The 22,316-nt window shown below is 42.3% G+C and overlaps 1 protein-coding gene across 3 annotated transcripts in view; it reads left to right on the forward strand.

Annotated features, from left to right (window-relative positions):
- SPATA18 (spermatogenesis associated 18) overlaps positions 1-22,316 on the forward strand; it is a 34,409-nt gene that overhangs the window by 4,294 nt on the left and 7,799 nt on the right. The window contains exons 2-10 of one of the 3 annotated variants that reach the window (XM_067735948.1): positions 4,177-4,282; positions 4,402-4,517; positions 5,935-6,047; positions 12,929-13,183; positions 14,866-15,166; positions 16,663-16,821; positions 17,651-17,826; positions 20,283-20,406; positions 22,196-22,279. In XM_067735948.1, the coding sequence (XP_067592049.1) occupies positions 4,177-4,282; positions 4,402-4,517; positions 5,935-6,047; positions 12,929-13,183; positions 14,866-15,166; positions 16,663-16,821; positions 17,651-17,826; positions 20,283-20,406; positions 22,196-22,279 (1,434 nt within the window). Of the gene's footprint in view, positions 1-4,176; positions 4,283-4,401; positions 4,518-5,934; positions 6,048-12,928; positions 13,184-14,865; positions 15,167-16,662; positions 16,822-17,650; positions 17,827-20,282; positions 22,280-22,316 lie in introns of all 3 variants that reach the window. The other 2 variants (XR_010943000.1, XR_010943002.1) reach the window with 2 other exon arrangements.

The raw sequence follows: 22,316 nt of genomic DNA on the forward strand, positions 1-22,316 counted from the left end.
TCTCACTGGACTTCTCTATCTGGAGCTCCTTCAAACCCTTTAAACTGTCTGAAAACAGTATCTTCCCTCTCATACCTCTTACCTGTTTCCAAACATCCTGACTTCCTCCTCAGGTAATGCTAGAATCAGTGGGACCTTGCCTGATACAGATGTAATTTGGGGGGCTGGGAAGGACTCTTAGGGGACCCTTGTCATTGCCACAGCTCTCAGCATCTCTCAGCCAGACAGCTACTACCGTCTCACAGGACTCGCTCTCTAATCCAAATTATCTGGTCTGTTCCTGCCAGAGTAATTCTTGTAAAATCAAAGCAAATCTTCCACTTGCTCCATTAAACTTTTCAGTGATGGGATAAAGCCCAAAGCCCTTCATGTGGCAAATAAAGTCCTTCATTACCTGGTCGCTGGACCCTGCATTCCCTTCTCCTGTATAGTATGCCTTACTGTTTCTTGCCTTGGTACCTGTTGTTTTTCGTTTTGAAGTGTCCTAACCTCTTACCCTCACCCCTCACCAGAGTGTATCTTGCTCCCTCTACAGCTCATTGTCTTCCTAGAGCATTTAATAAACACTGAGGGAATTATTATTATTTTTTTTTGCGGTACGCGGGCCTCTCACTGCTCTGGCCTCTCCCGTTGCGGAGCACAGGCTCCAGACACGCAGGCTCAGTGGCCATGGCCCACGGGCCCAGTCACTCCGCGGCACGTGGGATTCTCCCAGACCGGGGCACGAACCCGCGTCCCCTGCATCGGCAGGCGGACTCTCAACCACTGCGCCACCAGGGAAGCCCTAAGGGAATTATTTATCTTCTGTGTGTTTCCCATTCTCCATCCTGGCTTCACCAGCTGGTGAGCTCATTGAGAGCAGGCAACTTTTTGTTTTTTAATGTAGTTTTGTTTCCTGAGCTGCCAGCCCAAAGCTTACAAATGAAAGGAACTCAGTGATTTATGAATGAATGAGCTTTGGAATTAGGAGACAATATAATTAGTTCATATCCTTGCTCTATTTATCTTGTGGGAGTAATTGTTTGGTAGAATACTGTGACTCTATTGCAGGTTGAGTGTCTTGTGCAATGCTTTGTGTTAGAAACAGCAGCATGTTGTAACATGTCTTGGGATCAGGAACTGTCTGACGTGGTATATTCTCTTCTGTTATTTAAGTCGTGTGTACAAGCTCATTTGACAAACACTGAACCCCTGCTTTGTATCAGGCATTGGGCATAGCACAGGAACATATAGTAATAATACTACCATAATGCTAACTATTACATACCTCCTCTACTCTGCACCTAAGTAAGCTGGTGAGATCAACCACCTTCTAAATACGAGTAAATGGAAGTTCATATTTAAAAGGTCCTTTCTAGGAGAAAAAGCTAATAAGTGGAGAACTAGATCTGAACCATGGTCTGCCCTATTACTCAGTTCATTGCTCCACTCAGTTCTGTGTAGTGACTCGCAGGTACCAACTGTTGAACAACTTTTGCCTTTAAGGTGCGGAACGTGCATTTTTTTTTATTTAATTCTCTTCACACTCCGCAAGGCTTTATCCCATTTTCCTGGATAGGAAATGGGATCAGAGAGGTTAAAAAACCTGTGCAGGATCACACAGGACTGTGGCAGGTAGCAGAGCTGAGGTACTCAGGTCTGCTTGACTCCCAAGCCCCTTCTCTGTCCACTTAGCACATGGCATGATCTAGCCAGAGGGCAAATGGCTGTAAGTGGGGAATTGAAGTTCACTGTGGTAAGTGCAGGGATAAAACAGCAAGGGCAAGGAGCTGCTGGTTCAATGAGGAAGGAATGGAGAGAGCTGTTCAGACTGTGGATTCCATATGTTCTGATCATGTCAATATTATGCTAAGTCACTCACTTGCTCACTCATTCATCTAATATTTTGAGCCCTTCGATTTGCTATGGATACTAGTGATGATTGATACAAACATGAGAAAGACAAAGTCTTTAAAAAAAACTCAGTCAAAACCAGACCAGGGAATTCCCTGGCAGTCCAGCACACTTCCACTACAGGGGGCCCAGGTTCAATCCCTGGTCGGGGAACTAAGATCCCCCAAACTGTGCAGCGAGGCCAAACAATAAACAAACAAAAGAACCCCAACCCAAACCAAACCCAAACAAAAATACTTAGTCTTGTAAGGAAAAGGGGATAGAAGGATGAGACAGAAGAAGAAATGGCTACAACAGAAATCAATGCTACAACAGAGCTAGTCCCCAGGTACCGTTAACCAGGCATGGAAGGTAAACCAGCAGCTTCCTCTCAGTTACAACAAGTCCATTCCACCTGGACTGCTTACCAGGCCTCCTGGGCCCTCCAGGATCTGTCCTGCCAACCTCTCTGACCAGCTGTCCTCTGCCACGTGTACCTACTTCTGGTTCAAGTTTGCCAGGCTCCTTCCTGCCGTTGGGCCTTTGCCCTTGCTGTTCCCACAGCCCGGCCTGCTCTTTCCCTGGTGTTCTGCATCCGGAACTTAGCTCCAGTGTCTCGTCCTCAGAGAGGCCTCCCTGAGCGCCCTCCTCATTCACACTTTGTCACATCATCCAGTCCTTCTCCTCTTCCTCCCGGCACGAATCATGATCCAAAAGTCACTATAGTTTAGTAGTTAAGAGCATGGCCTCTGAAACCCTGTCTCAGTTCCGGCATTTTACTAAAGTAAGTTTGGCCATGTTATTTAACCTCTCTGGGTCTCAGTTTTCTCATCTGAAAATGGGGATGATGACAAAGGCCCTCCAAATCTCCTAGGGTACTATAGTGGGGTTAACTGAGTTTACGTATGTAAAGCAGTAACAGTGCCTGGCATTTGGGGGGGATGTAATAAAGCCATAGTGAGTGAATCGCCTCATTTTCATTCATCAACCCAATACATATTGAGTTTGAATACAGACAGACAATAGAATGCAGGGCTGGGAATGCAACAGTGGACAGGCCAGGCATATCCTCTGTCCACAAGAGCTTACTGCCTGTCTGCACCATTTCCCTTGTTGACACAGATCTGCATTTTACTCGCAAACTTTTACCTAGAGGTCATCTGAACCTTTCCCCTTCATTCCAGTTTCTAGCTCCCACTTCCTGCCTTGGGATTCGTAGTACCCAGAAGGTACCCCCTGCTAGCGCCTTATTATGGCTTGAGGTCACACATAAATCTATGCATTTTTACACCCACACAATTTGTTGCTCGTAGTTGCGTTCATTCCTTTGGAGTTAGAATCAGTGAGAGGTTTGGCTAACGAGGAATTGGTGAAAGGTCACCAAGGAGATGAGAAAAGCAGAAAAAGAGCTGAGAGGTCTACCTCTTAGCTTCTTCTTTCTGGGGACAGACTTTCCCCAAGTCTGCCTAATTTCTTCTCACCTAGATTTCACTTTGTCTTGGAAGCCTTCCCTGACTTTCTAAGACAATGGGCTCTTGAATAGACCTTGTGCTCATCCCTATAGCAAGACTTCATTCCACTGCAGGGTAACTTGTCTACTCTGCTCTCTCTCCCACTTGTCTGGCTCACCGTATGGCCTGGGCCATCTTTTTGGTCTTATTCTCCATTGTATCCTCAAACCAGCAATACCTTCTTATTGTTAGCAAGTAGTGCCCTTTATGCACGTATTGAACTTAAGTAGAGGGTAAGAACCAGTAAAGTGGGTAAATTAGGAGGCAGTGATTTAAATTGTGTTACAAAAGGACTATTTACTTTTAAAAGAAGTTTTTTCAGGGTTCCATTGAGTAGGGAGTCAGGGTTATTGCTATAGAAACAACCCCCAAGTTTCAGTGGCTTATTGCCCACCAAAAAACTTTCTCAGTGATGTGACAGTTCAATTCAAGTGTTCAGTTAGCAACCTTCTAAATCCTGTGGTCCACCATCCCTTATGCCCTTGGGGTCCTCTGCATTTGGCTAGTAGACGTGGGGAGAGAGGAAGAAGACAATCATTGAGGACAATCACATGACTTCCCATCCCTAACAGGGACTGGTTTACACAGCTGCACCGACCGCTAGGGAAGCTGGGGAAAGCAGTCTAGTGGGTGCCCAGGAGGAGAGGGAAGTGTGTTTTGTGAGCACACAGCAGTCTCTGCCCTGGGAGCACACCAGAGCCAGCTGGCCCTGTGTAAAGTGAAGTGCTTGATCACCTGCAGTGGGTCCCAGAATAAGGAAATTGCACTGATGTCTACTGTTCTGGCTTTGCAGAAGAACTCATGTGATCAAAATCTAAATCATTGCCTCGAACTCATTGAACAAGTCGCCAAAGTGCAGGGACAACTCTTTGGGATCTTCGCTACAGCAGCCCAAGAAGGTGAGAATGGCCCATGCATCCCCGTCTTTGCTTTCTTTTCTTTGTCCCTTCTCTGTGCTCTCTGACTGGGTTGCTGTGGTTGGATTTCTCTCGCTGACCTGATTTGTGGATTCTTCTAGGAGGACGTTATGATGGTGTGGAAACAATCAAATCGCGCCTTTTGCCTTGGCTGGAGGCCTCCTTTACTGCCGCTTCCCTAGGAAAACCTGTCGACAGCAAGGTCCCCTCTCTACAGGTAGGGATGCTAAAGGATCCTCCTAGGTGTTCAGCACCTGATCAGGCTCTGGGGACTCAAACATATGTAAGACATGGTTTTTACCTAGTGAGGGGCTCAACTCTAGTTAGTGAATTGAGACATGGGTTGAAAAGGTGAGTTTCTATATACAGTAATACGTGGCATAATGGATTAAGCTTTCTCCTAAGACAGATCGGCATTAAAATCTCAGCCTTGCCTACTTACTGGTGGTATGGCTTCAGGCAACTCAATAAGCCCCTGCTTCCTCAGCTGTGAAAAGGTCCTGGTGATGGTCTGCATCTGGGACATTGCTGGGCCCGCATTAGGCACTAAATAGTAACTTTTAAACAACAAGTTAGCCACCCAGACAGGGTACCACCGGGCGGAGTCAGAAGAGAAAGAGATCATTAGATGGGGGAAAGCTCAGTATTCTGAAAGAGTAAAACAAAACTACTTGGAAACTTCCAAGATAAGAAGAAAACTCAATTCTGGTAGATCGATCATGAGTGTCATCATTTGTGGTTGATATTGGTGGTTTCCATGCGACAGTGGCAGTGTTTTAACAGTTGAGGACCAGACTGGAAAGACAACGCATACTTTGATTAAGGCGCTGGTATCACTATGTCTGGATAGGCAAAACATTTGTAACCTTGATTTTAAATGTTTATATGGATTTACATAAAATCCTTTCAAAAACTGAACCATTTAGAGCAGGCCGTTCTAAGCAAGAGGGCCTTATGAGGTAGTGGCCAAAGCACTCCTGCTTAGAGATCACTGGACAGAATCCTAGTCTATCTTCTATGGTCCTGTGTAGGTTGTCCAACCTGTTAGGTCTCAGTTTCCTCATCTGTTATATGGAAACAATGCTTTCGCTGACCTAACAGGGTCACTGTGAGAGTTAAACGCGATAAACCTGTGAAACAACTTACATGTAGTAAGGGCTCTGGAGACATCAGCTGTTGTTAAACAAATTTTTATGTGGGGATTTTCATATGCCTCTTAGATTTTTACCCCCTGTGGATGTTATTTTGGGTATAAAGGTGTAGGATGATATTTCACTGTCTTTTTTAAAAATCTGAGGTATCATTTACCGGTAGTGAAAACCATAGGTTGGTGAATTTTGACAAATGGATATATTCTTGTAAGTCACACCACTATCGAGATAGAGAACATTTCCATCACTTCAGAGCATTCCCTTATGCCACTTCCCAGTCCCCTCCTTCCACCCTCAGGGCAACCACTCTTCTGATTTTTATCACTCTCCATTAATTTTGCCTGCATGGGAAATTCATGAAGATGGAACTATACATTACGTGCCCTTTTGTACTTGACTTCTTTTTTCCAGCGTAGTGTTTTTGTAATCTGCCCATGCGGTTTCATGTATTCAGACTCTGTTTTGATTTGTGTACCATTCCAGGACACGTTTGATAAGGACGGACGTAAAGAGTTTGGCGCTCGGGATCGGGACATACAACAATTAGATGCTGATTTGAATGCAACTCGTAATCAACTCAACCAGGTTCAAGACGAGTAAGAGGAATGCAAGTTATTTTCTTCCAAAAAGAATTGCCTGTTCTTAATTTTTAAGTTTGAAAGGAGAATACTGGCTCATGTAAAATGTAGACATTTGCAAATAAGTCATATGATGTGTGTATGTGTGTGTGTGTGTGTGTGTGTGTGTGTGTGTGTGTGTGTGTGTATGAGTTGGGAGGCAGTGTCTTTGAATTTGGGGACAGGATTCCTATATTACATTATGATCCCTAAGACCCTGGTCCCCTTGGCTTCATTCCTGGGGCTCCTCCTTTTCCATAGGCCCACTATCAGTCCATATGTATGAAAGAGAAAGATTGTTGCATGAAAATCTAACTTTGGGGAGGAAAATAAGAAAAGAGGCAGAAGAGGAAGGGTTAAAGAGAGTGAAAGATCAGGTAAAGAGAAAAATTAAGAGAAAGAGAGAAAAAGTAAGATGAAGCAGCCTTCATCTATCTGTCAGTTAGAGGTTATACACGCCTAGCTGAGAACCATTCAAGATTTTGGAATAACTTTTAGATATAAAAATGTATTTTTAAAAAGTTAAGCAGTGTCTGGCAGTAACAGATCTCAGATGTATGCTGTGTGCAAAGCCAGGGTAGCAAGTTCAAGGAATCACTGCAAAGAAAATTGCAAACTTTGGGTTGTACTTGAGGGAGATAGACAGATGTGATGCAGCTGCTTTTAACATATCTAATAAAAATCCATCAATAAGGTGTTTCTCCTACCACAGCATTGCTCCATGGCTGACATGTAGAGGATGGCAAGGGATTCTTTTGTCACTAGTTAAGGCTTGTGATGGAATAGGGTATGGCATTCTGCCTTGTTCTCTGATTAGATTTCCTTCTAAGGAAAACATCTCTATTGATTGATTTAATTTTGTCCGATTATAAAAGTAATACACATTTCCTTTGTCAGAATGCATATAACAAATAAAAGTATAAAGATGAAAATCAACTGTTAGTTCATGCCTGTTAACATTTTGGCATATTTTACTCCAGACATTTTTCCTTTCTCACACACACACACGGTAACAGGGTTACCTCTACACACTCCCATTCATTTTTCCAACTGGAACCACTGTCAGTGTGTAGTTTTACAGCTGCAGCCGTCAAAATTTACAAATGAACTGTGCAAGATGCCTAATTCCTCTGAATTCGTATGACTTATTTCAACTAACGTCAACTGATTTGGAGAAGGGTAAGAAGGAACCTTAAATCTGCCACTTCTTTTCTGGTTTATCGTAGTTCGTTTTGTGTAAATATGCAGTTAATTCCAAGCTCTGTTTGGGGCTGTGTTTGCCCTTTCAAGGGGTCTCATTGTCCTCCTCCTTCCTTAGACAGGCGTCTAGGGGTGAAGGGCTGTTTCCGTGCTCTCCTGGTGATGGAGGAGAGGGGCTTTTTGTCTTGTACTGCCCTCTGGGTTCTTGCTGCCTTGGTTCTACCTGGGCACTGGAGTCTTGTGCTGATGGGCGCTGAGTTGTGGCTCATCTGGTTAAGTTTCCTCACGCATTCGCTGGCCCCTGCTGCTGCCTCCATTTGCCTCTGGTTGTGAGGCAAAGCTTCGCGACTTTGCTGATTCTTGTCTTCGGTCAGAATCCGTAGGAGCCAGGAATTCCTACCTGCCTCTCTTGTCACTATGGCTGTGTAGTTACCCATCAGGGGCATCATGGACCAAAAATGATGACTAAACGCTTTTTTTTTTTTTTTTTTTTTGCGGTACGCGGGCCTCTCACTGTTGTGACCTCTCCCGTTGTGGAGCACAGCCTCCGGACGCACAGGCTCAGTGGCCATGGCTCACGGGCCCAGCCGCTCCGCAGCACGTGGGATTTTCCCGGACCGGGGCACGAACCCATGTCCCCTGCATCGGCAGGCAGACTCTCAACCACTGAGCCACCAGGGAAGCCCTGCATGCTTTTTTAAAAAAAGCTTTTTATTTGGAAATAATTTCAAATACAGAAAATTTGCAAGAATAGTACTAAGAACACCCATATACCCTTTCACATGCCCCTTGTCCTGTTTGCTTTATCATTTTTTAATTAATTAATTTATTTTTGGCTGTGTTGGGTCTTCGTTGCTGCATGCAGGCTTTCTCTAGTTGCAGCAAGCGGGGGCTACTCTTCATTGCATTGTGCGTGCTTTCCATTGTGGTGGCTTCTCTTGTTGAGGAGCATGGGGTCTAGGCATGCGGGCTTCAGTAGTGGCGCACGGGCTCAGTAGTTGTGGCACACAGGCTTAGTTGCTCCGCGGCACGTACGATCTTCCCGGACCAGGGCTCGAACCTGTTTCCCCTGCACTGGCAGGCGGATTCTTAACCACTGCGCCATCACGGAAGTCCCTGCTTTATCATTTGTATGTATACTTTCCCTATCTGTATACACACTGCCCTCCGCCATTTGAAAGTTGCACACAGGAAGGTGCTTTTCCCTTTTGCTTTTCCCTCTTTTTGTTTTTTAACCCACGTGTGGTTCATGTTCCATTTTTTAAGGCATCAGAAATGATGGAGGCTGTTCCCCACATTCTGTGGTAGCCAGCTCTCTCCTCCACTACTCTGCCTACCTGTCTCTAAATCCAGCGTGCTACCTAATGTGGAATGAGGGGCCCACCCCAGGAGGTTCCCATGTCTAACCCCGTGGAGACCAGTTTAGCTGTGACTCAGTTGCAAAGGTGCAAATTCCAATAGAGTGCTGAATGGGGACAGGTCTGCTCAGGTTTGACGAGCCCTAGACAAGGGAAGACTGCTGGATTTTATGTTGGGACTCTGGTTAGAAATCTCACCCGTCCTCATTTCCTATATCCAATCTATTAGAACATCCAGTGGAATCTGCCTCCTAAACGTCTCCCACACATGCTCCTTTCTATTCTACTACCACTGCCCTCATTCAAGTCGCTGTTACCTTTTGCCTCAGCCAGTTGCCTTCCAGCTGGCTTCCCTGGGTCCATTCTTGCTGTACTACAACTCATTTTCCACACAGCAAATATAGATATACTTTTATTGTAGCAAGTCACCCCCTGGCTTAAAAGCTGTTAGTTGCTTCTTTTAGTACTTAGAAAAAAATTCTAAATTCCTTCCCAGGGCTCTCCCAGCCCTGCGTGATCTGACCCTACCTCTTGCTCCACCCTCATCTCATGCCAAGTTCCCCTCACCTAGTCTTCTGTCTACTTCCTCACCTCGAGGCCTTTGCCTGTGCTTTTTCAGAGAAATGGAAGTCGTCTGCTGGCTCTTGGCATGGCTGGCTTTTTCTTGTCCTTTAGGTCTCAGCTTAAATGTGACTTTCTCAGAGTCTGCGACCACTATACATTGAATGGTCTTTCCTCTCCCTCTCCTCTAATTCTCTTTCACAATCATCTAAGAATAGCACTTATTGCAAGTTGGAACTTTGAAAAATTTGTGTGAATATTTATGATCCAGTAGACTGGAAGCTCCAAAGGGTTACTGTCCTGTATCGCTATTCTGACACTTGTATCTCCAGCATCTAGCATCGTAAATTCTCTATAACTTGCTCAATGAATGAATAAATCCATAACAAAAAATAAATATGTTAGCCTGCTTAAAACAATGCTTGTCACATGAAGGTATCTCCTTTCTTCTCTCTGTATATCATCCAAGAGGGCCAAGTTCGCATATATATTTGCTTGTATATATATGTGCTCACACATGTATGCCATGTCTCGAGAGAAAAAAACCTGATTACTGTTCACACTCTTGTTTCTTTCTTGGTCTATTTTCTTCTTTTAATTTTCCACAGTTTTCTCTTGATAAAAATGTTCATTTTCCCATATATACTTTAAAAAATCTATAACATATTCACATTGAAATTAAATCACAGCAATTTCCTTACAATAGCCAGCATCCCTATCGTGAAGTTATTGCTCCTCTGGTTTTATTTTAGACTTCAGACATTTCATTCATGCATTCATTCATTCAGTTTTTCCGTTTTTTTAAAAAATCTATATGACAGGTACTGTTTTAGGAGCTGGGGATAAAGAGATGAATAAAATGAAATCTTTGCCTTCAAGTAGTTCACAGTGTGTTTGTAATGAGATTACAGATGTGAACAAGTGTTGGAGGAGCTCAGGAGACGGGAAGACAAACTTTTCTTGAGAGTCAGGTGTGGCCTTTGGAGAGGCACTCATTGGATGAATGGGCGTTTGTTAGAGGAGAAGGGGATGAGATGGAATTTGGGGAAACGCACACCACCTCCTGCATTGCCTCATCGGATCTGTGCGGAATTGATAGGGATCCTGCTGTCCCATTATTTCTCAGTCTGCCTCACTGTATAGGGGAGGCCAGTGTTTGACCTTCCATGTTTCCATCCAAGTGTAGGAAGGAAGACTGGTGTGAGTTTGGATAACAGTTGCAATCTCTTAGCTGCAGAACTACTGTGATGAAAGATACTTGGTGTTCCAGGGATGCAAGGTCAGAGAAGTCCCAAAACCTTTGCCAATCCGCAATCTCTCACTGTACTAGGACAACCTCATTGAGAACCATTGGTCTTCATCCAGTGGCATCCATCACATTCTCATTTCCTAAAGAAATAGTACGATTTATTATGATTTGTCTACAACGAAGAGAGTCCTTGAAACTAACAAGGACTAAGCTAGTTGAAAACTCAGGAAAACTGTGCTCAATTAGTGGTGGAAGTCAGAGGCAGGAAGACACGAAGTACTTGGTAGTCGAGTGTAATTGTGGAGGACTTTTTTATAGGTGGGCAAATAATTTTTCTATATTTAGCAAATCTGGGAAAATTAAGTCAAATGCAACTCTACAGTGCAAAGTAATAAGAATAGGTATTAGTATATTACAGAAAAATGGAGATTTTATAGAGAGGCAACCTGGGGATTCGGTGTAATTAGAGCAGATGAATTAGGAGGGTGAGAAGGAGAAACTGAACAAGTTTGTCTTTTACATTCTAATAACAGTAATTATTACCTAGCCTTTTAGAGGTAGTAGCTCTGTAATTTCTTTGTGTTTGACATCGAGGAAAGATGCTAGCATGTTTTTGCATACTAGTGTGCCATGATATTTGTAATATCATCTAATTGAATGCAGATGTCTTATAATTCGATGTTGTTTATATTGAATTTATATCATACGGCAAAAGTTCCCAAGAGAACCTATGCCTTGATTTAGAAAGTCTGCCAATTTTGCAAAATCTGTCTTTAGTTACTGATTTCTCTTACAGTATGGCTGAAACTGAAAAGACTCTTAAAGAAACCAAGAACAGATCGGCCATATCCCTTCTGACTGCAGAGGGGGAAATAAATCAGCTAAGAAAGCAGTAAGAAAAAAAAAAATGACAGGATTATTGCAGGCTGCTGATTAACCTTTGAATTTAGCTTTTTTTGGTGCTCCATTACAATACGAAAGAATCTGTCCATAAAGAGGAAAGGCAGCAATGTTTTTATTAATGTTTTATATATTTTTCTTACTACAAAACAGTACTTATCCACTATAGAAAATCTTCAAAGTACAACATGGTAGAAAGGAACCTTAACCCTCATAATTCCAGAGCCAGTTACTGTCATCATTTTCTATTTCTGTCAATTAGTACATTAAAAATAAAGTTAAGACAACAAAATGTAAGTATACAACTGTGGACCCCGGTTTTTCATTTAACATTATTTTTTTCTATTACTAAGAAAAAATAAAGCAGAGCTTAGTCTTAAATAGGTACATCATATTTCCTCATTTGGGTATTTCCCTAACAGGGAATATTTACTTTGATGCCAATTTTCAACATTGGAAATAATTTTTTGTGGCCAATCTTAGTTTAAATTTCAGATTATCCTCTAAAGATAAATTTCTAGAAGGGGAAAATAAACACTGATCCTTTAAGGGTATACTTTTTTCAATCTTAACTTTGATTTTTCTTTCCCCAAAAAAGAGCAAATGGGAGTTGCAGTAAAAAAAAAAAAAAAAAAAATATATATATGTATATATATATATATATATATACATATATATATACACATACGAACATACATACCTTTCTATTGCCTTCATACATGTTCCAATTGTTCTGATTTCTTCAGGAACATCCATAAATTTTAGCTTGGAGCACTAATCTCATCTCCTAGTTGATATAGCTTCTCAAATTCTTTGATCATATTACTCAGCAATTCCCTATCGCACCAGTTCTGTTCTTTACTGTCTCTAGGGCAGCTTTGAATTCTGCTATTGCGTTTTTAGCTTTTCTACATCCTTCTTAATCTTACGCCTTCCCTTTTCTTCTTACACCATTGTTATTTTCATCACAGCATGTTCTCTTCTTATGGCTTTTGTTCCCTTGTATGATGGCCATACTTCTTTTTATTAATGAGGATGCCAGTTTTATTTCTAAAGCTTTACTCCTTTCCATAGTAGTACATTATTTTCATAGGTCCACACTTCTGCTTAGTGTTGTGGATGTCACTCAATTTCCACTGCAGTTTCCCCCCACATTCCATCTGTTCAGAGAATAGAAGAGCTAGTGAGAATAGATTATCTCTTTGACCAGCTTCTGGACTAGGTTTTGGAGATCACAGGCTTCCAGAGTTTTGTGCAGTGAAGCCGTCCAACGTAGAATAGTATGTCTCTGCTTTGCCTCTGCAAAGACTTCATGACTCTGCCCACTCTGCTTTGGCTAGAGGATTTGCATGCCTATCTTTTCTTCAGGAGCCTTTTTCCATGCAAGCTACAGACATGAAGTGGCACCCTGACCCTGGCAATTCTGCTCTTTGTTCATTTGTGTTTGATCCTATGTATTTCCATCCGAGTTTCCCAGGGCAATAACTGCACACTAAATAAAGCAGCCTCCTTAAGTAGGCCAATTGCCGTTTATTACCTTTCCTCCATCCCTCCCTTTCTCTCTTTTCTTTCAAACCTTTTTTTCTGTTCAGGCTTACATCTCTTCAAGCCCAGGAGGAATCTCGCCACAGACACTCAGAGCATAGGAGCTCAGAGAAGCGGGGCTCCGAGCGTAGGAGAGAGGATCTGCGGGGCTCGGAGCCCCAGGGCTCGGAGCAGATGGGCGCGGACAGGTGGAGCGTAGACCAGCGGAAGGCAGAAGCGATATGCGATTATGAGAAACAGCTCCGAACGCTGAAGGACGAGATAGCTGTTCTGTCTGCTGAAAAATCTGTACTCCAAGGAAGGTCTGACAAATTCTCACAGATCTTTTCATTTAAGCTCCTTTTGTTGAGTTAGTGATAAAAGCCTGGCTTGGAAAAGGAAAAAAGAAAAAGAAAAAAGAAAAAAAAATGATATCCTGAGCGCGAACCCCAATAATATGGAAAACTTTGAACCGTAGAGGGATTGTTTTCTCTAACTTCACCCTTCCATAGAGAAAATACCTCGTGGATTGACAATACTTGGGCACTAACTAATTTCGGACTGACATTGAAGCTTAAGGAATGAAACTAAGACGTGCCAAAGGAAGGTTCTTTGTCTTGTTACCAGATTTGAGCGCCTATAATGCAAAAGGCGGTACCCATGTTGAAAGACTGTTCCATGATAGGGGGAGGGTCCTGTTCTCTGAGTTCTAGGAGTTCTCTCGCCAGGATGACCAACTGTCATTTCACAGGGTATTGCCTTTTTTACATCTCACTTTGTTTGATGGAATGAGTAGGTAAGGGAATGTGAAATTCCCTTCTACTGATGGAGAGAACGTTAAGACAGGTCATTCAGACAGTGTTAAGTGAGGACAAAGTAGATTGTTTCTCTCTTCGGAGTTTCTGCATTTTCCTTGTTCTTTCTAACACTTCCCCTCTCCCCCCCCCCCAGCCCCACAGTGTGCCCAGATTCAGGCTATCAAAGCCACCCCTAACCCTGTTCTCCATTCCCCTAAATGTCACCTTAGGCTTTCATTTTGGGGAGTCACTCCATCAGTGTTGTGCGAGTGCCAGCTTGTACTAGCTCTGGGAACTGACTTTGTGCATTTCTACCTAACTCTGGTTTCAGTGACGTCACATTGATAGTTTGAAACTGGCTATGGTGAGAGTATTTGTTGCATCATGGAAACTGGCGAACACTATAAATGAGGGCTTTTTTTCCCTTTCCACCTTCGGAGAGTCTGCTTTGTACTGCCTTTTGCCCCACGGTTCCTTCTACAAAACTTCTCTTTTTGGTGGCCCATTCCCTTTGGACTAGCTAGTCTGATCATTTACTTTGTACTTGGTAGCAATATACGTTTCACTGATGGAATGCTTTTCGATTCACCAAGTACTTCCACATGTATTAGCTCACTTGATAACCTCCCCACCATCCCGAAATAGGGCACAAATTATGTAGGTGAAAATGGAGAACCTGCGGAGGAGAAAATGACTGCAAATGGTTCCATTGCTATGGAAGGAGAACACAGAATTTCTTTCTCATTGTTCAATCAGTGTTCATCTCATTTTATACCAGAAAGCTCAGTGATGTGTTAGTGGCCCAAGGTTGGGGTAAGAAATACTGAAAATCTGACTTTTTATTTAACTCTCGCTCTTGCTAGCTGTGTTACTCTAGGATAGCCTTCTTAGCATTTCTGAGCCTCAACTTCTTCATCTGTAAAAGGGCCAACAATCAATGCTAACCTTACCTGGCTGCTTGAAGGATAAATTGATGTGCTGAGTGAGTGAAAGTGTGTTATAAATTCTAATGCACCAGGCAAATATAGAGTATTGTTTTTTGTTTGTGGTCCTATTTGAGGCCTTATGGTGACACAGTGCCTCTCACAGGGAGCTGCTCTCCCTGTTCCCATGGCTTCTGGTTTATGGGGAGAGAAGCAGCCGAGTCTAGGAACAAGAGAGTGAAGGGAATCAGAGCGCTTCCCTGCCTGATTCCTGTTCACCAACAGGTCCGCCAGAATCCGGTCTCCGAGCCCTGACCCTCGCAGTCGCGGCCGCAGCCGCAGTCACAGCCGCAGCCGCAGTCACAGCCGCAGCCGCAGACGGTCCACCAGCCCCTCCACCGCGGTCGCGAAGGTCAGGAGCCCGTCTCCGAGTCGCGCCAAACTGTCCAGCGTGGCGCGCAAGGCCGCCCTGCTGTCCCGGTTCAGCGACGTCTATTCCCAGACCCGCCTGGATGCGCAGTGCCTGCTGCGGCGCTGCATCCACAACGCCGAGACGGTGCAGCGGATCATCTACATCGCGGCAGTGGTACGTGAGCCTCGCGCGCGCGCCGCTGCACTTCCGCGGTCCAAGGGCGCTGCGGCCAGGCAGTGCTTGGGTAAACTGAACAAGACGGCTTAAAAAAGACTTGGTAGGGCCTGAGGTCACTGAAGGAGGGTGGGTTTCCATCTGTCTCCTCCCTCCCTCCCTCCCTCCCTGCCTGCCTTCCATTACAGATATTTGCGATGAATTATTTTTCACACTCAATAACTATTCATATATGTTAATATCTGTTTTGACCAGACATTTGTTGAAGCATCCATAAATGTAGGACTATCTCAGATGGGTATATACGAAGTTGATTCGCGCTGGATCTTCTATTGTAATATGGGTATATGTACGCACAATGGATATATTATTGCTAAGGGCTATCATTTGATTGGTTACCTTCTCTTCTTAGAAAAATCAAAAGGCTGTGATTGTGTTCACTCTTCTGTTTATTTAACTAAGAGTAGTCACTAGAACTGCTAACTACTTGAGTATGGCAAGATTAAAAAGTGCTCATATATAATCTCAAAATCCAAAGCAAATGCATTTATTCTGTGGGTACCATACGGAGATACTAAGAGTCTGTAATGAGAACAGCTAAATATTAACAAACAAAACAAAATATTGGTGTGAGAGCGGAATTATCAGAATCTACCGGACTTTATCCTATATTTATTCATTTATATCGGGAGTCAGCAAACTGTGACCCCTGGGCCATATCTGGCCCTGATCTGTAATTCTAAGAGAAATACCACCCAAGAGCTAACATATACGAATGGTTTTACATTTTAAAGCGTTGTAAAAAAAAAAAATGACAGAGACAATTATGTGACCGGCAAAGCCTAAAATATTTACTATCTGGCTTTTTACAGAAAAAAGAATTTATATCATTAAGAATTATTTAATTTATATATAATTTATATAAGAATCATGTACTGAGTTGGTTAAAGTTCTGTAATTGTAGAGGCTATATCTTTCATGCATAACTGAGTTTTCCCCGTGCCTGCTATATTACAAGCATTTAATAAATATTTGTTGAATTAATATATGCCAGGAAACATGTCAGACGCTTGATATGTGTCTATGTATGACGTGACCACTAGATTGATAACTTTCTCTTATTTCTTGACCAGTAGTATGATATTGCTGTGGGATCAAAGCATCAACTAGCATATTTCAAGTATTTATGTAACCACAGGTGATTTTATTCCCTTGAATGCCTGCATCGTCCTGCTCCTTGCAATCAGGATTACCAGAACAGTGGTCAACTGTCTTGAAATTAGTGAATATGGGTAGTCTTATATGTATTTATGTACTTTCCAAGATTTAGATATGTATTTTCTCCCAGATTAAAAGTAGTTTTGACCGCTGGATTTAGTTACCAGAAGTCCAATATGATGTTGAATTTTTGTTGGGCATTCTTTCTTCATTCCTTGCTTTGGACCTCTTTACCTCCCCCCTCCCACCAGATAAATTTGCTGTACTTTTATGTGCAGGAGGCGTTCCATGTAGCTAAAACGGCATTCAGACACTTTAAGATCCGTGTGAGGAAATCGCTGACATCGTCTTATGCAGGGTCAAATGACTTTGAGGATGATGTCTTGGATTATATCGTTTGTCATCTTGATCTATATGATTCCCAAAGCAGTGTTAATGTAAGTGTTGGGTCTTTTATTGGGACTGGTTTGCTGCTGCTGCTGTTTATAATGAATACTAATAACTCAGAAATCCATCCAGCTTAGTGTCACATCTATGTAATGGAAGAGCGGGAATGAGTATCCAATATATTTTGTAGAACCAGTCATTATTGGCTCTTTCTTTCTTAGACATATTATGAGGAAAATATTTTGCGCTTTCTAGTTTTATTCTTCAGACAGGCTCTTAAGATTGGAAGATAGAATACCATAGTGCTTAGGAGCAATGATTTTGGGAAAGATAGCTATGGATTTGCATCCTGGTTCTGCCACTTACTAGCTGTGTGACCTTGCACATTTATTTAACCTCTCTGTGCTTTAGTTTTCTAATCTTAAAATGGGAGCAACAATGGTCATGACCCCATAGAGTTTTTGAGAGGATTAAATGAAAGGAAGCAGGTAATTTGCTTAGCACAAGAGTTGGCACAGAGTAAACTCTCAATAAGAGCAAGCTATTATAATTATTATTATAGTTTATGAACAAGTCAGAGTCCTGTGTTGGCGATTATATAACTTGCTCAGAATAGAAAAATAAGGAAATAATAAATAAAAGCTACTAAGGGTTTTTGCTTTAGTTTTTTGTTTATGGAGACTTTCTTGGCCTTTAGTATGTCATTTGTTCTCTGTCATCTTTCCTCCTTCTCTGTTTCAGCACATGCACTTCTCTTCTAGTTTACCTTGTTTTCACTCACATGCTCTTTCCCCCTCCCAGCAGTCATAACGTCCTTAGGATTTTCAGTGTGTATTTCACAGGTTGGTAACAAGGTGATGCCATCTTTTTGTTTTTCAGGATGTGATCCGAGCCATGAATGTCAATCCCAAGATTTCATTCCCTCCTGAAGTTGATTTTCGCCTCCTCAGTAACTTCATCCAGGAGATATGTTGCATTGCGTTTGCAATGCAGACTTTAGACCCACCCCTCGACATTGCAGTTGGGGCCGATGGAGAAGTTTTTAATGATTGCAAGTAAGAGACATAGGAGCAGAAGCTAAGGGATTCTTTATAAATAAATTATCTTGTCTGTATTCTCTGGGAACAATTTAGGGAAAAGAGCTCTGGGTGGGGAAATCAACAGACATTACCTGATTTTCAGGCCCAGCCATATACTTCTCTGTACTACAGGGCAGGGCCCTCTTCTGGGGTCATTTTCCTTCTACGTCAAATGTGCTTCAGAGGTGATGTTATGATTTCCATTGAACATATTGGTCCTGGGGAGAACTAATGAGTACCTGGAGTCTGTTTGGAACTCTTTAAAATAAAAGTGCTAGGGAGGAGGTATGGGGATATATGTATAGCTGATTCACTTTGTTATAAAGCAGAAACTAACACACCATTATAAAGCAGTTGTACTCCAACAAAGATGTTAAAAAAAAGTGCTATAGAAATACAGACATATATTGCTTTTTATTGTTTAAAATTTTTTTTATTGAGGTAAAACTGACATATAAGATTGTATTAGTTTCACGTCTACAACAATAATGATTCTACATTTGTATATATTGTGAAATGATTATCACCATCAGTCACCATATATAGTTACAAAACTTTTTTTTCTTCCAATGAGAACTTTTAAGATCTATTCTCTAAGCAACTTTCAAATTTGCAATACAGTATTATTAACTATATTGTTAACACTTATACGTCTGCATAACATTTCTTTTGTAACCAGAAGTTTGTACCTTTTGACTTCCCTAACCCGTTTTGCCCCCATGTCCAGCAATCACTAATCTGTTTTCTGTATCTGTGAGCTTGGTTTTTGTTTGTTTGTTTGCTTTGGAGTCCACATATAAGTGAGATTGTATGGCATTTGTCTTTCTCTGTCTGACTTATTTCATAATGCCCTCGAGGTCCATCCATGTTGTCTCACTTGACAAGATTTCATTCTCTTTTCTTTAAATAGCAAAATAGTATCCCATTGTATAGATACCACAGCTTTTTAAACCATTAATCCATCAATGAACACTTAGATGTCCATCTTGGCTATTGTAAATAAAGCAGCAATGAACATGGGGGTGTATATATCTTTTCAAATTAGTGTTTAGTTTTCTTTGGATAAATACCTAGAAGTGGAATTGCTGGATCATATGGTAATTCTGTTTTTAATTGCTTTTTAAAATAAATCTATTTATTTATTTATTTTTGGCTGCTTTGGGTCTTCGCTGCTGCGTGCGGGCGGGCTTTCTCTAGTTGCAGTGAGCGGGGGCTAATGTTCGTTGCGGTGCACGGGCTTCTCATTACGGTGGCTTCTCTTGTTGCAGAGCATGGGCTCTAGGCACGCGGGCTTCAGTAGTTGCGGCACGCGGGCTCAGTAGCTGTGGCTCGCGGGCTTAGTAATTGTGGCTCACGGACTCTAGAGCGCAGGCTCAGCAGTTGTGGCGCACGGGCTTAGTTGGTCCGCGGCATGTGGGATCTTCCCGGACCAGGGCTCGAACCCGTGTTCCCTGCACCGGCAGGCGGATTCTTAACCACTGTGCCATCAGGGAAGTCCCCAGCATGAGAAATCTATAGGTTGCCTGTGGGACTTAGATGGTCTCTGTCTCTAGCATTTCCCTGAATTACAATTCTTGTAATCCTGAGAAGGAACAAGACTAGTCTGACATGACTTTTTTTTTTGTCAGTTTAAAAAAATTGAAGTATAATTGATTTACAGTATTGTGTTGGGGTGGCTCCATTGTGCAGTGATAGCACGTTGCACTTCTACAATGCTGTGTTAATTTCTGCTCTACAGCAACGTGATTCAGTTACACATATGCATATCTCTATATACATTCTTTTTAAAATATTCTTTTTCATTATGGTTTATCATAGGATATTGTGTATAGTTCTCTGTGCTCTACAGTGGGACCTTGTTGTTTATCCATCTAAATATACTAGTTTGGGGCTTCCCTGGTGGCACAGTGGTTGAGAGTCCGCCTGCCGATGCGGGGGACACGGGTTCGTGCCCCGGTCCGGGAGGATCCCACATGCCGTGGAGCGGCTGGGCCCGTGAGCCATGGCCACTGAGCCTGCACGTCCGGAGCCTGTGCTCCGCAACGGGAGAGGCCACAACAGTAAGAGGCCCACATACCGCAAAAAAAAAATAAATAAATAAAATAAAATAAAAAATAAATAAATATACTAGTTTGCATCCGCTAACCCCAACCTTCCAGTCCATCCCTCCCACAACCCTTCCCCCACGGCAACCACCAGTCTGTTCTCTATGACATGACTTGTTTTTAGTGAGCCCATGTCGGGTCCTTGTTATCAGTGGTTCCTATTCTAGGAGCCCACAACTATCTCTTTAGTAATAGAATCAGGATCCATATTTATCTAAGTGTGAGCAGAATAAAAGATGAGAATTTACACTGATGTCCGCTTCCCTCCCAGTTAGGTTACATAACTGCTTATCTTCTCTTTCTTGTTCTTTTGCGTGTTTAAAATAGGTACCGTCGAAGCTATGACTCCGATTTCACGGCTCCCTTGGTCTTCTATCACGTGTGGCCTGCTCTCATGGAGAATGACTGTGTCATTATGAAGGGAGAAGCTGTCACCAGGAGAGGGGCTTTTGTATGGTGCCCTTGCATAATGACAATTCAGCCCAAGTGTTTGATTCACAAGTTCGAGAACATTTATAAACCCAGAGATTCTATAAAAGAAGTTCATAAAGGGTTATTTGATAAGATTTCGTACAAAGGAGAGGAAAGGGACTGGCTGGGAAAGAACAGATTCTTTTCTTTGATTCTTCTTCATCATTTCCTGGCAGTCATTTCTTTGTTTATTGCTTTATTTACAAGATAGAACTGGTCCTATTTGCCTCCTCTGTCTTAGAAATATTATGCTATTATAAGGGCAAAGCCCCTTGAGCTCAACTTTTAGAGGCCCTCTACAGTTCTAAGCATTTAAAAGTGATCGATTAACTATCAGAAAACAATTGGCCCGATTTTTACTGATAGTTCTGTATTTTGGGATATGATGAATGTGTCCTGTTTTTCTCTCCTTGGTACGATGTGTAGGGAGGGGAGGGATGGAGAAAAAGAGGGCGGAGGAGGTGGGGAGAGAAGAGCCAATCAGTTTTGGAGGGTTGCTTCCTATATACATTGGCTGTAGAATGTTTTGAACATGTTAAATAATTGGACAGCCTTCAGAATGGAGTCTTAGGTATGCAAGTGTGTAAGTGTGTGTGTTAAGGTGGGGAGAGGATGTTGGAACTGGTTGCTACGGGTGCTTGGATAGTCTATATTGTGTTCCCATTATGGAGTTTTACCCTGCCCTTCCTAGAAGTTAAGTGAATTCAGGAGAGGAGCTCCCAGGTCCAGAGCAAAGCCACCATCTGGGTGGTCTCAGTTCCTGTTCTCTTTGACCTGGAGGACAGGGGAAGTGCTTCATGGCAGCTTTTCACACATGAAGTGGAGAAGCGGAGTAGTGTATTTAAAAGAACTTAAGCTTAAACATCCCACTGTAGCATAAAGTATCTCAATGAAAATATTCTGTGCTGTAAGAGTTGAGCCCATAGAAACTGGGTTGCGTTGACTTGGCAATCGCACGTGCTCTACAATGAATGAACTCATAAAACGTGCTTCTTTGCCCTTACAACAATTACCCTCTGTTAAGGAACTCTTGTAAACTGTCTGCAGTGCAATTTGGAGGGGAGGGAGAGGAAATAGCCACTATTCTTATGTTCTCCATCAAATAGCAAATTGCCTTTAACTTCCTTCTTCTCTCCCCTCCAGTGTGTCACCAATATTCACCCAAGCTTAGACTCCTAAAACAAAGAAAATGCCCTAAAAGCAAGAACCTGGGAAAGGGTTGAATGACGGGAATTGATGAGAAGACTTTGACTAGTAAAATCTCATTATAGGAAATAAAATTTTCTTTTTGTTCATTAACTTAGTTGGACAGTAGGTGGGCCACAGTAGTGATTCATTCACTCACTTATTCATTAATTCATTTTATTCAATAGTTATTTATGACCCAAGCTCTGTGTTTAGGCGCTGGGGATTCAGCAACGAACAAAACAAACACAAATTCCTGACCAGATGGAGCTTACGTTCTCCAACACTTGCAAACTTGAATGTAATTTCTAACAGTTTACTCATCAAAACAAAGTTCCCCTAGCATCATGAATTTGAATATCCCAAAGTTCATTGTAATGGGATTTTATTTGAGAAGTACCCTAGAGCTACTGTCAAATATTGGGCAGCTATAGCAAATGAGTGTACTTATACTGGCGACCAGTAACGGGCAAGTGTAATCATATCAGGAAAACCTCTTGTTCGTTCTATGGGATATAAGTATTGTTTTAAGCCACCTGGGCTTTCACAAACTATTGACTATTTTTCTCTTTCTCTTTTTCTAGTGGAATTCAGTGCGATCTCTAAGTCGATGTCGAAGCAGGAGTTTAAGTCCCATCTGCCCTCGTAGCCGTGTTAGTTTAAGCACAGTATGTATCTGTCTAATCATTTTTACACAAAATCATC

This window comes from Pseudorca crassidens, chromosome 4 (genome assembly GCF_039906515.1).
Source record: "Pseudorca crassidens isolate mPseCra1 chromosome 4, mPseCra1.hap1, whole genome shotgun sequence".
Classification (NCBI taxonomy): domain Eukaryota; kingdom Metazoa; phylum Chordata; class Mammalia; order Artiodactyla; family Delphinidae; genus Pseudorca; species Pseudorca crassidens.